Raw genomic sequence first — 15306 nt, forward strand, 5'->3', positions numbered from 1 at the left:
ACAGACCAATTCTGTGGGGTGCCATGACACTGGTAGAAGTTCATACTTAATCTAGCAGAAATAGTAGCTTTGTCACCTCCAGTTTCTGGGCACAGAATTATGTCAGTTTTTCTTCAAACTGGGAGATTGCAACAGACTTCACAGCAAGTCACACAGTGCCAAAGGCCAGCAGCAGCTTAATTCCTGCTAATTATCCTCAACTCCTACAAGCACAGCTTTCAATCTGGGAGCAGGTGCAAACATCTAAAGTGGACCTGCACCTTCTTGTCAATCTATGACGGCAGGCAGCAACCACTGACTTTTGGAGCCACACAGGTATGGATGAGCCTAAAGAAAGCCATATTTCTGAAAGAAATACAGGGAAGTGTAAAAGTGCTTTGTCAGCTATAAACATGTGCTGTATGTGTTTCTATGAAATAGCATGTCTTGCATTAGCTGGTAAATAATGTTTGCTCCTGGAAGATACTGTTGTTAAGTGGATCTCATTCTTGAAGTTAATTGGTATTGCTTGTATAAACCACAAACAATATGCAACAGTAGTATAATCTCCCTGAAATCAGTCATTACCATAATTAAACTGTTAGACTATTAACCATCCTCAGTGTTGCCACAGGACTCTTCCTCTGGATAAGGAAGGTTATTTTCTTGGAGATTATACTTACACAAGGACCAGAGAGTGTCTAAATTAAGCCACGTTGTGTTTATTACCAGGCAGACCAAGATTTAAGGTCTCCACAGCATATTAGTTCCCCATGTTATAGTGGTCCATATTTTAAGACTGCTATCATTGATGCTCTAGAGAACATATGAAGTCAGTAACAGCAGACAAGTATTTACCACAAAGTAATACAAAAACAGAAATAAAAACAATTTCTAATGATTTCTTCTTTGAAACTCCAAGAGGTTTAACTAAAAAAAGCAAAAAAAAATAGTCACAACTTACTGCCTTCATTATATAAAGAACTAAATACAGAAACTGAAACAACAAGATGAACATTCAGCATTCTTGCAGTGAACTGAATCCTTTCTTACAACTCAAAAGCCCAGCATTCTCTTATTTCTTAAAACCCAAACTCATCATTTATGCTTGTTAATGAAAAAACAGACAAATGCAATGTTACTGATTTTATTAGAAAATGTAAATAAATTTAAAGATCATAAATCTGAGTGTACAATTTCATCTGAAGATTCGGTCTACCTGACAGCACTCTATGAGCTGGTGTCAGTAGTCACTACAGAAGAAGATGAAGGAGGAGAAGAAAGAGAATATTCATTAGTTTCCACTGATGTCTTTTCTTCGTAGCCTGGAGGTGGTTCAGAGAAGGAAAACTGCACTGGGGAGATACCCAAAGGTGACCTGCACCCAGAAATTGTATATATAGTTTCATCATCTCTAACAGCAACTGTTCTTTGATCATCCGCAAACTGCGCTCTATAAAACAGAAAATTATGTATTAATATAGTTCCTTCTTCTATAGCAAGAATGTATATGAATGCACAACTCTTAGAAATCCCTGAAACAACTTACATAGGCATTAGAATTTCATTATGACACAAAAATTCCATTATTTCAGCAAGAAAGAGCTAACAGCTCCATTCAAATTCACATCATAGCCTGACTTAGGGGTATTAGCTGCTTCTAGCAGGGCAATCCTATTAAACCTCCGAACCTTTACTCCTAATGCATCTTCATTTTTGCAGTCTACCACAGTCCATTCTCCACTTTTCTTGTGAAAAATATTTGCTAGACTTAGAACTGCATCACTGAAACAAAAATTCCCAGCTGTCTGAGATCTTAAACTACGGGTAACTTGAAGTTTTTATAAGTTTTCCAGCAATGCATTAGACATATGCAATTAACTGCTGCTGAGAGACAGAGAATCAGAAGTACGTGGACACCAGTGGACTACTAAGCTCACAATGAAAGCAAAAGTGAGCAGCGAGGTATTCACAACCTTCCTCTGACCATTACAACAGGATCTCAGTTAGTTGCACCAACACTGTTCTGGTACCTTGCTCATCTCACCTTAGAGATGGCCCTCAGCATATTACACTTCAGCAGTTTCCAAGAAAAGCAAAGACCTCATTCTTTATGTTTGACTTTCAGAGCCATCTCATGTCACGTATACATTTCTATGCCAAACAATTCTTCATGAGGAGCAGGAACACAGCATAGTCGCCTCACCTCTCTGTAACAGCACTGAAGCTGTGTGTGAATTTACCATAGAAAAGCACAAACATGGATTGAAACAGTATGGTAACAGGAATAAGCACCACTGCTATCATAAATCTCCTCCTGTGGCATTTAGGTCTTCGAGGTTGTGCTTGCTTGCTTTGAGAGGAAGATGGTAGAGTTTTGAAGTACTGACATGAGGCAGACAGCTGGTATGGATGCTTTGGAATTTACCACTCATGTGAGCAGAAGAGTCTGGAGTATAGTAGAAAGCTATTATAGAAATGACCCAGTAGCTACTACTAAGTGGACACAGCTAGGCAGACTGGGGTTCTTGCTGCATTGATGGTGCTTCATATGCTGCGTAGTCTTGTAAACTAAGGATATCCTGATGAACAAGTCCTAAAAGACTCAAAGAGGACCTTCCAAAGGGTAAAGCCTACTCAATGCTGAATCATCAAGAGCATGAAAACAAGTTGAGGGCTCGAGGTATGTTGGTATCTAGTTCCTAGCCTTACCCATTCTGGTATGTGGCCTCTTTCACCCTCAAGATAGGAACCCACTGCTTGGATCCCACAGGGAAGGTATCCCTGCAAGTTCTTATGATGCAAGCAACTCTTCATTCAGAAACTCTTGCTGCACAAACTTGGTGGTGGCAGCACTGAGCAACTCACCTATGCTCAGTGTGTGGAAAAGTGCCTGCATGGGACACCCTCCTTATCTTGAGACGAAACTGGGTTTGCAACCTTCACTTTAAGCTCCCTGGAACATTCTCTGCTATTCCTCCACATTATCAATATATCTTGTCACACCACACTGTCACTGAATGATCATGGAAAGCCAGCACAGACTTTCCAAAAGAGTCACCAAGAGAACAGGACACAAACTAAAGTAACACTTCTAGCATCACAGGGCATCTGGATATTTGTGAAGTGCTCACTGCATTGGCTCTGCAGAGGCTTCCTAAAATCTGGCAGCATGGATACCATGTCACTGGGGCACTGCTGTGAGGAAAACCTTTCCTTGACAGTCCATAGAAGAATTCCAATCAAGTAATATCTAAATAAGGCCACAGGTTTAAGGCTTAAACAAAAAACCACACACACACATACACACAAACATAAAAACCTCCACAGAATATCATCAGACATCCCATCCAGTAACAAACTTGAAAAGTTTAACTTTTGTGAAAGATATTTTGGAATGTGATTCCTCTTTTATAGTAGGATATTTCAATAGCAGTAAAGCAAAGTATTTAAAGGAAGTTCAGTGATGGAATAGAAAACTTCATAGTGCCTAGCATAGAGTTAATAGTGATTGTTAAAGAACATAATCTTGGATACCTTGAAAAATTATCTTGAATTTAAAACAAACAAACTACAACAAAACAGATATTTAAACAGTCTTACCCATCACTGAATATGGAATGGTATGGTGGAGGTGCAGGTGAAGCAGTTGACGTAGGGCAACGTGTAGCAGCTGAAGACAGAGGGTTAGCAAAATATGGTGGTGGTGGAGGTGGGAACATCAACACAGCATCATCTATGAAAAAGAAACACTAATTACTACCTCTGGAAAACTGAACTTCCCTGTCTATTCTAATTGAATTTCAGAATGTTTCCTGTCTTCAGAATTACAGTATTGGTACTTGTTTAACTTTTAAGACAAAAAGTAATGATGCTACATAAGGATCTGTTATATTCTGCAGTGCAGATGTACACTGAAGTTTCGTTCAAAAAAAAAAAAAAAAAAAAAAAAAGCAGCACAATCATAAATGGAATATTTCTTTTAGAAAATACCACTAAGTGGAAGGAAGTGATCCATTTAGCAAAGAGACATATCTCTTATACTTTGGTTGTCCTCAGAAACATGTACAAAGACAACAGCTACTGTTGGCTCAACTTAAGAGCAGATGAGTACTTGGTTTTTCCTCATGCATCTAAAACAGGCGCTTTCTAAGTATAGCCTTGAAGTAGATACTGATAGAATAAAAAACATTTGAGTCACAGATAGCCCTGATTAATGATTACATGTTGTTGAACACCTTCATCAGTGACCTGGATGAACAGATAGAATGTACTCTCAGCAAGGTTGTGATAATACAAAGCTGGGAGGAGTGGCTGACGCACCAGAAGCTGTGATGCCATAAAGCAAGATATGGACAGGCTGGAGAGCTGAGCAGAAAGGAATCTAATGGGGTTCCACAAGGACAGGTGAATTGTCCTGCACCTGGGGAGGAATAACCATACACATCAGCCCCTACCCTGCACTGACCTGCTGGAGAGGAGCTCTGTGGAGAAGGCTCATGGACAAAAGGTTGGCGATGAGCCAGTAGTGTGCCCTGGTGGCCAAGAATGGCATCCTAAGGTGCATTAGAAAGAGTATGGTCAGCATGTTGATGGAGGTGATCCTCCCCCTCTATTCTGCTCTGGTGAGGCCACATCTGGAGTACTGTGCCCAGGTCTGGGCTCCTCAGTTCAAGACAGAGGACAACTCAGAAGGAGTCCATCTGCAATCTGCAAAGATGTCCGGGGCCTGGAGAATCTCCCTTATGAGGAAAGGTTGAGAGATCTGGGGGTGTTCATCCAGAGAAGGGAAAACTGAGAGAGAATCTTATAAATGCTTATAAATACCTAAAGGGAGGGCGGTGGGGAGGTCAAGTGGATGAGTCCACCCTCTTTTTGGTGGTACCCAGTGACAGGACACGGGACAACGGGCACAAACTGGAACATGGGAAGTTCCATGTGAACATGAAGAAAAAGTTCCTTGTTTTGAGGATCACAGAGCACTGGAACAAGTTGTCCAGAGAGGTTGTGAAATCTTCTTCTCTGGAGATATTCAAAACCCATCCGGACACTTTATGCACATCCTACTGTAGGGAACCTGCTTTATTAGGGGGCTGAACTAGGTGATCTCTAGAGGTCCCTTCCAACCGCTATGATTCTGTGATTTTGAATGTTTTGACAGTTTCTCTGCCAAATTACTCAGGCACACTACTAACATGAGTACCACAAAACTACAGATAAATAATTCAGTTTTAAGTGTACTGTGTTGCTTACCTGTCAATTCAATTTTGCATTTGAGAAGCTTACATTTTTGTTTTTTAAAAATAAAGTTTGTATCAGTCACTGAGTTTGAATAATTCATATAAACATTCATTATTATTATTTTTATTATTATTTTTGCCATTTGCACTGACAAGACACAGAACATAACAGATGTTGAGTTAGGGAGAGGCACATTCTGGCACAGTGGTGACTGTCATTAAGTCCTCATTCTTTAACCTTTGAGTTTTATGCTTCTTGATGGAATTATGAAAGGAAGAAATCCACAAAATTTGCTTTACTGCCTTTAAGAAATAATCTGACTGATTCTCTATGCCCCTTTGATTTATCATGCAAAATTGACACTAAACCCTCATCTTTTTTGAGGATCATCAGGTTATTGGTCTGTACAGCAGTTTGACAGACAGAAGAGCAACTGCCTTGCTTACTGGACTTCAAGTCCTGACAGATGACAGTTGAGCAATGCTATAATTCACTCATTCATCCTTCCTCAGAACTAGAAAGTTATCAGAATAATCTATATATTGAATAAATTCATGGTTTATTAACAGCAGGGTACTACTTAGGGCATCATTCCCTCTTAATAGTTCATTAAGTACAGTACGCTCTACAATTAACAGAACCATGTTACAATTACATCTGAAGATTGATAGAGGAGGTGGCCATTATTCAGGGAAATATAATACAAAGCTAATGAATAGCTTTTTTAGGGGGTGGTGGGAAGTCAGAATTCTAGACGAACAGAGTTCCAGTCACAGAAACCATGAGATATGTGATTTGGAGTGTTAGCAACACTTTCTGGGAAAGGAATTGAGATTGGACTCATTTGTACCACATTATAAATCAGATGCTGCCAAAAGGAAGGTTAACTCCTCAGGAGAAAGGCAACTGAACTGATCACACAGAAAACATAAGACAAAGCAACCTGCCCATCGGCTTGTCTGGTGGGAGATGACAGTATCTGTATGCTTACTGCTCAAACATGTAACACTCAGAGTAAATCCCTGGCAAATAGAAAGTTTAAAAGTTCTCACATTATTTACTCACCTAGTGTAACCTGAAAAGATTCAGGGCTCTGAGTACGTTCTTCATTTTCCGAAGGTTCTTCATTGAGATTTAAGTTTTGCTTCTTTCTAACATGAGCTATCACGAAGAAACACAACCCAGTAAACACAATGAAGGGACCCAGGATTTGAAATGACAGTAATCCGCAGCCCTGGAGGTCCCCGTCAGAACTGCTAGTCTGGTTGAGCTGTATACTGCGCCAGCCACGGCTGCAGCCAGGGACCCAAATGCCCAGGATGGTAATCAGCATTCCACTTGTCAAAAACAGGAATCCAAAGATGAGAAACTGGACAAACTGGCAGTTCCCTCGACAACAAAAAAGGTGACACATTTGCTCATTTTGCAACTGTCTTTGGCTTCTATAAAGCCTGGCCCTTGATCTTGCAATTAAAACGCAAAGCAATCCAGTTACACCCAGCATAGGCCCAGAAGCCTTCAGGATTGCACTACAGTCACTGAAGGTTTCAAAAGGGCATGACAGTAGGGTGTAAACTGAAAGCAAGAATCCACCACAGAGCAATATGGCCCCAGAAAGAAAAAGGAAAAAAGTAGCTTTCTTATATTGTCCATTATTTTCTTCACCTACTGGTACTGGAACAGTCACTGAATACATTACAACTGAATCTCCTCAGACTGATGTGTTGGTTTCTGGTTTCTTCTTTTTTTTTTTTTTTTTTTTTTCTTTCTTTTTTTTTTTTTTTTTTTTTCCTGTTAGGATTCAGTGGCGGAAATCCACGGTAGTTCTGTGAATGTGAAAATACAGGAGACAAAAGAAGAAAAAAATAGCAGAATGAATTACTGTGATTTTTTACTACTATGCTTGCTACTGAGCCTATTGGTATTGCATGCTCTTGGTACGTTCTCCCTTTTGCAGTAACTTTGTTATGGAATAAAGAGCCTGATTAAGTTTGTTGCTGTTGAAACAGATGAGAAGCCAGCTACAGTTAGATTGAAAACAACACAACTGCTGATGTACAACTCAACGAACTGTATCTTTGGAAATACAGTTGTATGATTAATGGGACATTAATATCTAAGTCTGAATATTTGGAACAAGGAGAAGCTTTGCCCTTGAAGAAAGCTAGGCAAAATTTCTGTAGTAAACAGTAGGAGAAGAAAACCAGGGAAAGAAAGAACCTGAATGCAACCAAGTACAGATAACTACCAGACTTTTTACAAAGTAAATCTTCTAACATAAATCAGAGCATAGATCTTGTTTCTCCTTCCAGAGGCACAAGAGAGTTTATCAGTTTCTCTCCTATCAGCTTCCTGTCCTACATAACCACAAGAGCAAGTACTTGGAAGATTTTTGGTTCTATTCTGCAGGGAAGAAAAAAAAAAAAAAAAGCATGCAAAGGATTGTACTCCAAGTTTCACTGATTCCATGGTCAGAGTTGGTAAGTATGCTGTTCCCACACTTCATTCAACTCCCCCGCTCCAAAACCTTCACTCTTTGCTGCAAGAAAGCCTTAAAAAGAATAACAAAGATGGTCCCACAAGGTTTCAAGCCCATTGGCCCGTCAGAGCCTAGATTCAGAAGCAAAAGATAACAGAGGCTAGTGCTGAGGCCAGTAGTAGTTTTGTGCATATGGACAACCAATCTGCTGATGTGGACATACCGGGGCAGGGAAAGCCTTCCTGAAAATTGGAACAGAGTGCTATTCAGTAAGCTCTAGAAAAAATTCACTGCTGCCATTACTAACAGGAAAGTCTGTACTGTCTGTACTGTTCTGACACAGGGATCAGAATGATACCTGCAATCACAGAGGCAATCTTCTGCACAAGGAGCTACCTGAAAGCAAGAAAAATTTCAAACTGGAAAACAGCAAGTCCAGGCACACCATGGTAAAACTTATCTCTTATTGACAGCAGGAGGCACTCAGGCCTGCCTGCACTGCAGTGTTTTAATGGCTTTCTTCCAAACACCAGCAGTTTCCCAGGTCAGTCTTCTTTGCTTATGACTTGGAAATATCATAAGGACAACTACTGGAGTAGCTTGTCACAGATGGAAATGAGAATGGGTTTAGCTACAGCTGCTTATTAGCTAACCTTTAGCCTCTCCTTTACCAGCTTCCACTGCCCTGCACTGAGTTCAGACAACTGCAAGTTACAAGTCAAGTTAGACTGACTCCTCCTTACATATGCCTCAACAGCAGTCATTCCACAAGAAACTATTCTGTGATTTCTGGAAGCAAACCGTTGAACATGTGTCAGCCACAACAAGCTCTCTGTCACTTCCCAGGAACTGCAGTGTCCCACTGGGATGAAAACAAAACAGAACCATAAAACCCACCAGTCACTCACATACATAATTAACTAATTATCTGTCTTCACTACAAGGCAACACACTGAGTCACTTTACTTAGAGACTCATAGAGCAGAGTTCCATTTAAAGAAAGGGATGAACTGCCAGACACAAGTGACGAAGTTACTGGATCTTCTACTGCTGGACCTCAAGCAGCACAGGAGGAGGCAAAGAGCAGCATGTCAGCAAAAGGCACAGCAAGCTCAGGACATGAAGAGCAAGAAACAAGCTGCTCTTGTACAACAGCAATAAGGCCACTGCAGGAAGCCACAAAATCTCCTGGCTGGTTACCTCAAATAGCAACAGTAAGGGACTTGCCCTAATCAAGCCCATTGCTCCACTCAATTAGGTCTTTTAGTTACTTCTTCCCTGTCTGAGTGCAATCTCTCATTGCTAAGAATGGCTGGAGTAACTGCGAGCTGAGGCTGACTTGGTAGAATAGCCACTGCTCTCACTGCTCCTATACAGTGTCTGCTTCACTTCCATTAATCTTGTTCTGTGAGATTAAGTTAAAACACACATTAGAAGTGCATGTGCACGTGCATATTTTCTTAATTCTTTCAAGAGAAGGAACATTCAGAACAGTCTGTTGTGCTTCTGAGGATAAAAGACAGATTTTACTCTGCAATATCCAAGAGAGGACTAATTTTTATTTGTGCTACCACCAAATCTTGACAGTAAATCCAACCTAAGATTAAGCTGCATTTCTTGTGTTTCAAGAAGTATTTTAAGAAAGCAGCTTGTATTGATTGTGTGATTGAAATACTTCCACTAGATCAGTTATCTCCACATGCATACCTGACATAAGGGAGTCTTCTCCTTATATTTACCCTAAGCTTGAGAACGGACATGGAAACAACAGGTCTGCTAGAACAGAATTCAACAGCAAAGAGACAGTTAAGCATGAGGGAAGAGGGAAATGGAAACATCACCTGTAAAGGAGGTCTGGTTATAAGACAGAATGATACAGTGCTTTACCCTTTTTTAAGTCTAGCCCATGCTAGGTATACAGAAGAGGAAGTAACACTGTTGTTTTTATATGTAACAAAGCTGTATCACAGCTTTCACATTATGGGCATCTCCACAAATTTAAAAGTACAGTTTTTTTCTTATAAACCCAAGACTTCTTGCTCTCTGTTGGAACCACTGTATTTTCCAAGATTTCCACTGCAAATACCAGAGCTATAAATTTACCCACATGAAATCTAATATCCTCATGCAGTTACATGAATTCAGAAACTGAGGATTAAAAGAAAAAGGAGTTGGAAGAATTAAAACACTATTGTCTGTCCGTTTTGTGTTTCATGCCACAGGCCTCATTCCTACTATTCCTTGCAGAAGTATCCATTTTTCTCATGGAGAAGGATCAGAACCATGTAACTACTTCAAAAACTGTTTGTCCACAACTGTAACGTACTCTCTTTCAGTTTTCCTTTTAAATCTTTTCCTCCATATTTCCCATTTTTGACCTCCTACTGGGAAATTACCACTGCTATTCTCCAGTGATGATTCTCCAATGATTATTATTTTTTTAATTCAGGATAGAAATTAAACCATAAATCCTAATAGGACAAGCTATCTGGAGGAAGTTCTCTCAACTTTATTCAATATAACTCTCACACAAAAACTCTAACAGGCTCTGCATTCCACCTCACCGCCCTTCCATCTAACTTCCTTCTCCATTCACATCTGCATCTGCCCCCACCACATTTTCTGTTCTTTATCGTGTATCACAGCTTTTCCCCTTAAGATTGCAGTGCTTCAAGGGCAGCATAGGCATTCTTCTGTGAACTCAGCTGGTCAGCCTAAGATAAGCTAGAATTTACTACCATATTCCCATGCATCTCCCTCTGATGTTTTAATCACTTGTGTGTGAAGTGCTGGGAAACAGCTACAGAGGGACACTTCATTAAGCAGAATAACCCTGCCAGTCTTCAGACACATGTGCACAAGGAATCCACGGACTGGCAGAGCATCAGGGATTCTGTCCGATGCCAGACACAGCTACAGTTCCTGAAGAAACTGCCAACATCATCCTAGCAGGTTATGAGAGAAAACAGCTAAAATGCAAACTAGTCTACAAGCAGTCCCCACTCCCTTCTTTGGCTGGGAAGGTGCCCTGACACTGACATAAGAAAGGGTGCGTGGCCAGAGACAGGAGCCTGCAAGACAGAGTTCACCAGCTGATGGACTGGATGCCATACAGAAAAGGAGGAGAGGACTCACGCTTAACAAGAGCTCTGCGGGGTCCCCGGTGATGGGATGCTGTTTACGAGACACTCGCAGCAGACAGGAGCAAAGCAGCTCTTGTTTTCGGGAGCACCTGTAGGGAGAACAGCGAGATATGAGAGGGAAGTGAGGCCCATGCACGCGATTAAAGCCACAGCATGTAGCAAGGCAGAGCACTCCACAGCAACTTATAGAAGGAAGTAATGAGCATCAAGCGACAAAAAGCAGAGGCAGACAGACTTACAGTCCTTCGAGATCATACATTTGTGACCATCAGGAAAACGCACAACCCCAAAAGCAGCCCAGAGCTTCCTCTCACGAGTTTCTTGAGGTCCCCTTGGGCAATAAGCCACAGACAAGCAATCAAGTTTCGCACTGTTTGGGAAAAGCACCATCCCGGGGGAGCCCCCCGAGCAGGCTGACCTCCGGGTGCCAAGAGTCCGGGAGGGGAAGGACCGCCGACTCCCCCCGAGAACCCCTGGCCTCCGCCGCCCCTCGCAGCGGTCCCTCAGCACGAGGACCACCGCCCGCCATCTTCACTCCCTCCCGCCGCTCAGTACCCGGAGCGCTGCCCGCACCCCGCCATGGCCGTACGCGGCGGCAGCACGCACAGCACAGCCGCGGAGCAGGTGCGGGCAGAGACGGCGAGAGAGCGACCGAGGTGCTACCTGTCTTCCTTCCTTCCTTCCTGCTGCCGCCCGCCCTTGCCCGACCGACCCGCGAGCAGCGGCTCAGCCAGCTCCTTTTCTTGAGTGCTCTGACCCGGCTATGAGCACCCGAGCGGAGGCGGCGTGGAGGCAGTGGCCTCGCACCGCCCCGTCCATGCCCGCCCCGCCAAGGACGGCCCGCCCGGTGGCGGCCCCCGGCCTCCGGTCGCCTCGGCTTCCCACGCCGGCTCCGCTCGGCCGTCAGAGATGGGCGGCCGAGTTGCGGGGTTGCGGGGTGTGCGGGTGGAGGTGTGCGTTTGGCAGCGCGCCCATCAGTTGAACAGCGCTGTGTTGTTTTAATCACTCGTCAGCCGCCCCCTAAGGCTCCTCGTGGCCGAGGATTTCCTCGACCTGGCCAGCTGGGTTTCATGCTGAGTCCCCTCTTGCCTCTCGTGGCCTGGAGAAGCCAGCCCCTTTGTGGGGCTCCTTCTGCCTGCCCTGGCATTTGAGCAGGGTTCTGTGCTCTGGTTTGTAGAACTCATGTCTCTGAGACTGGTAGTATGAAGGTCTGACAGGTAACAGTTACATGCTGGTGCTGTAGTGTTTTGATTAGGTGACCTTAAAGACTCTTTCCAACATAAATGATGCGACAGCTCAGTAATTGAAAAGTCATAGAATTAGTCACAGAATAACTTGGGCTGGAAGTTCCAAACCCCTGAGTGGGCAGGACTGCCCCCACCAGCTCATGCTGCCCAGGGCCCATCCAGCCTGGCCTCGAGCACCTCCAGGAATGGGGCACCACAGCTTCTCTGGGCAGAAAAAAAAAAAAAAAAAAAAAAAAAAAAGAAGAAAACACTTCAGCACAATTGGAAGCTTGTAAGGCACTGAAGACAGGCCTATCTGAGGCACTGCAGATTTCCTCTAGTGGTTCGACACCTGGCAGTGGGAGGGGGTGATCTCTTTCCGGCTTCCTGGGTGCAGGCAGTGTTGGAGGAGGAGTATGGCTTCAGCCTCAGAGAAGAGAGTATAGCATTGAACAGGCAGTACAGGGTCAGAGAACAGCAGTGAACAGGAAGAAAGGCTAAGTAAGTTGGGCAGGCAAAGGCACAGACAGTTGGGAGCAACTCTGCAAGAGGATGAAGTGTGAAGGAAGATGTGCCACTTGTAAGCACGTGCCACTGGCTGGACCTGGATAACCATGAGATGGATGCTGCTCCACTGGTTGGGGCCAGCCTGGTGGCTGGTGAGCTGTGAGGGGAGTGTGGCTGTGTGTGAGTCAGGAGAGGAGTCAGTGTGGGGTGAAAGGTGGAACGGTGCATGCAGAGCAGGTGGCAGGAGGGAAGGGAGCAAGGTAAGGCCTTTCTTGATAGAGAGACAGTTTGTTAGGCAAAGAGACTGGGGAAGGTGAGGTATGTGTGGTTTTGGAGAGCCTCTGAATTTGGGTTAAAACTGGAAAAGCAGAGTGAAAAAAAAAAAAAAGATAGGACTCACTAAGTGTAAGAATATGTGTGGGGTGTAAGAAGGAATCTGTAATGGGGCAAAAGACTTCAAGTTTCTAGTGCTTCAGGATTCAGGATTTTACCCTGTGTCCCAGCTCAGCTGCCACCAACTTGGGCATCAGATGTGAAATGCTCAGATGCGGCTGTGAAACATGACACACTAAGAAAAGACAGGGAGGAAGTAGTTTTTGCCTTCCGTGAAGAAAAAAGCAGGGAGAAAATGCCTGAGGAGAGCAAAGAGGATGAAGACCCTTTGTTGTGAACACAAGAAGAGCTGCAAGAGAAAAAGGGTGTCACAGTGTAAAATCAGACTACAACAGTGCCACATGGAGATTTAATTTTATGTGCCAGTTTTCTATTATCTGATTCTAGTTCTATTGTTCTTCCAATATAGAGCTTTATTAATAAAACATTTTCCTGGTGTTCAGTTCTGTACTGTCCTGTCAGGCTGAACTTTCTTCTGTTGCTTGGTGTAATTAAATGAGAGGATTACTACTGTGTTACAAGACCTCTCTCTTTTCCTATTGTGTAAATACTTCTTGTACCAAATCTAACATATCTAGAAATTACACCTTTTAAAAATTATTATTTTTTTAATACAAAAGAAAAAAAAAAAAGGAAGTCTGTCTTTTTGACAAAATATAGGAAGCTTATTGGTTAGCATGTACATGCAGACAGTGTTTCTCTCCAAAACTTTTAATTAGCTCTTCCCCTTCATCTGCCGCTTGGGCTTGTTGTAGTATTAACTTCAGGACTTGACACCAGTGATCACAGAACTATAGAATGGCTTGGGTTGGAAGGGACCTCGAGAATCATCAAATGATGAGATGATTTCAAGAATACTGTTCTTCAGGCCATGAGCTCCTCGTTCAGCCTTATTTCAGTTCCCAGTGGACTGAGTAGATGTTGATTTCTGTAGTATGACTGTAGTCATAAAATTGCAATCTTGAGTCAGACCTTATGATTTCAGATAGGAATTATTTTAGCTTTTAACATAGAAACTGTTCAACTGTGAGTTGATCACAGTTATACATATTTTATTTCCAGATAGTAAGCAGTAATATTTGGCAAAAATGAAGCTAAGTTTGTTTTCTCCATACCAGAAAGCACCCAGAGAGTTAGTGATGCAAAGCCTGTACACTGCTGCAGGACTGATTTTAGACGCTGTTGCCAATAGAGAAAAGTATTTTGGACTGGCACAAAATTCTGTCCTAGAGCCATGGAAAGGTATGGAGCACTCACAAGTGGAGCGTGATAGGGAGCCCAGAACTGTGGGAAGTCAGGAGCACATGTGAGAAAAACACAAAAACATTGTCATTTGGGGTGATGAGCAGGGACCAGGTTGGTGACCCTGCACATAGCTGGGGGGTTGAAACTAGATGATCATTGTGGTTCTTTTCAACCCAGGCCATTCTATGATTCTATGATTGTATGAATATCTCAAGTTGGAAGGACCCACAAGGATTATCAAGTCCAACCCCTCGCTCCACAGAGGATCACTCAAATGCAGACAGTCCTCCATCTGCAGCAGCTCGGGGCCGTGCCCACTGCTCTGGGAAGCGTTTCCATACACACCTGTTTCTTGTGCAGACCCTTTCCCTAACCCCCAGCTGCCCCTCCCCTGGCACAGCTCCATGCCGTTCCCTCAGGCCCTGTCGCTGTCACCAGGCAGCACAGCTCAGCGCTGCCCTCCGCTCCCTGTGAGGACCTGCAGCCGCCATGAGTGCTGCCCTCAACCTGCCCTGCTCTGGGCTGAGCACACCCAGGAACCTCAGCTGCTCCTCAAACACTGTGCCCTCAGATCCTTCTCCACCTCTGTAGCCCTCCTTTGGACACTCAAATAGCAGTTTATGTAGTGGCACCCAAGCCTGCACCCAGCACTGGAGGTGAGGCCGCACAGTGCAGAGCAGAGCGGGACAGCCGCTTCCCTCGCCTGGCAGTGCTGGGCCTGACGCACCCCGGGGTATGGTTGACCCTTCTGACTGCCAGGGCGCACTGCCGGCTCAGATTCCATTTGCCATCAACCCAGATCCCTTTTTGCCAGGCTGCGCTCCAGCCCCTCACCACCAATGTCTGCACACAGAGCCAGGGGCACCCCATCCCAGGTGCAGAACCCAGCGCTCGCTCTTCTTTGTGCAGATGGGGACCACCCTCATTTTGTCCAGATCTCAGTGCAAGGCCTCTCTATCCTCAAGGAAGTCAACACTCCTCCCAGCTTAGCATCATCCACAAAGCGATTGATACTATTTCCAAATCTTTATTGGAATCAACAGTAAAAGCAGTAAGGAGAAATGGCCTTACAATGGAGCCGGGCAGAAACCCA

At 43.7% G+C, this 15306-nt stretch overlaps 1 protein-coding gene across 3 annotated transcripts; it reads right to left on the reverse strand.

Annotated features, from left to right (window-relative positions):
- Positions 1-1110: 1110 nt before the first annotated feature.
- On the reverse strand, positions 1111-11716 carry TMEM171 (transmembrane protein 171). Of its 3 annotated transcripts, XM_085213577.1 has the most exons (6): positions 11506-11706; positions 10835-10931; positions 6886-7046; positions 6286-6381; positions 3583-3715; positions 1111-1432 (listed from the first exon to the last, which is right to left on the reverse strand). In XM_085213577.1, the coding sequence occupies exons 3-6, from the start codon at positions 6914-6916 to the stop codon at positions 1210-1212; spliced, it is 483 nt and encodes a 160-aa protein (XP_085069703.1). In that variant the 5' UTR covers positions 6917-7046; positions 10835-10931; positions 11506-11706; the 3' UTR covers positions 1111-1209. The 3 variants fall into 3 exon arrangements, with proteins under 3 accessions (XP_085069703.1, XP_085069700.1, XP_085069701.1); XM_085213574.1 differs by having other exon boundaries at positions 6286-7046; positions 11506-11716; XM_085213575.1 differs by lacking the exon at positions 11506-11706 and adding an exon at positions 11261-11414 and having other exon boundaries at positions 6286-7046.
- Positions 11717-15306: the final 3590 nt, after the last annotated feature.

The sequence above is a fragment of the Meleagris gallopavo genome, chromosome Z, assembly GCF_905368555.1.
Source record: "Meleagris gallopavo chromosome Z, MGAL_WU_HG_1.1, whole genome shotgun sequence".
In the NCBI taxonomy this organism is placed as follows: domain Eukaryota; kingdom Metazoa; phylum Chordata; class Aves; order Galliformes; family Phasianidae; genus Meleagris; species Meleagris gallopavo.

Excerpts from the sequence above, each read along its gene's own strand:
- TMEM171 (XM_085213574.1), bottom strand. The coding sequence starts at position 6,916 with ATGTATTCAGTGACTGTTCCAGTACCAGTAGGTGAAGAAAATAATGGA. Across the intron at positions 3,716-6,285 it reads ATCTTTTCAGGTTACACTAG|ATGATGCTGTGTTGATGTTC; the intron begins GTGAGTAAATAA and ends TCTTTTTCATAG. Across the intron at positions 1,433-3,582 it reads CATTCCATATTCAGTGATGG|AGCGCAGTTTGCGGATGATC; the intron begins GTAAGACTGTTT and ends TCTGTTTTATAG.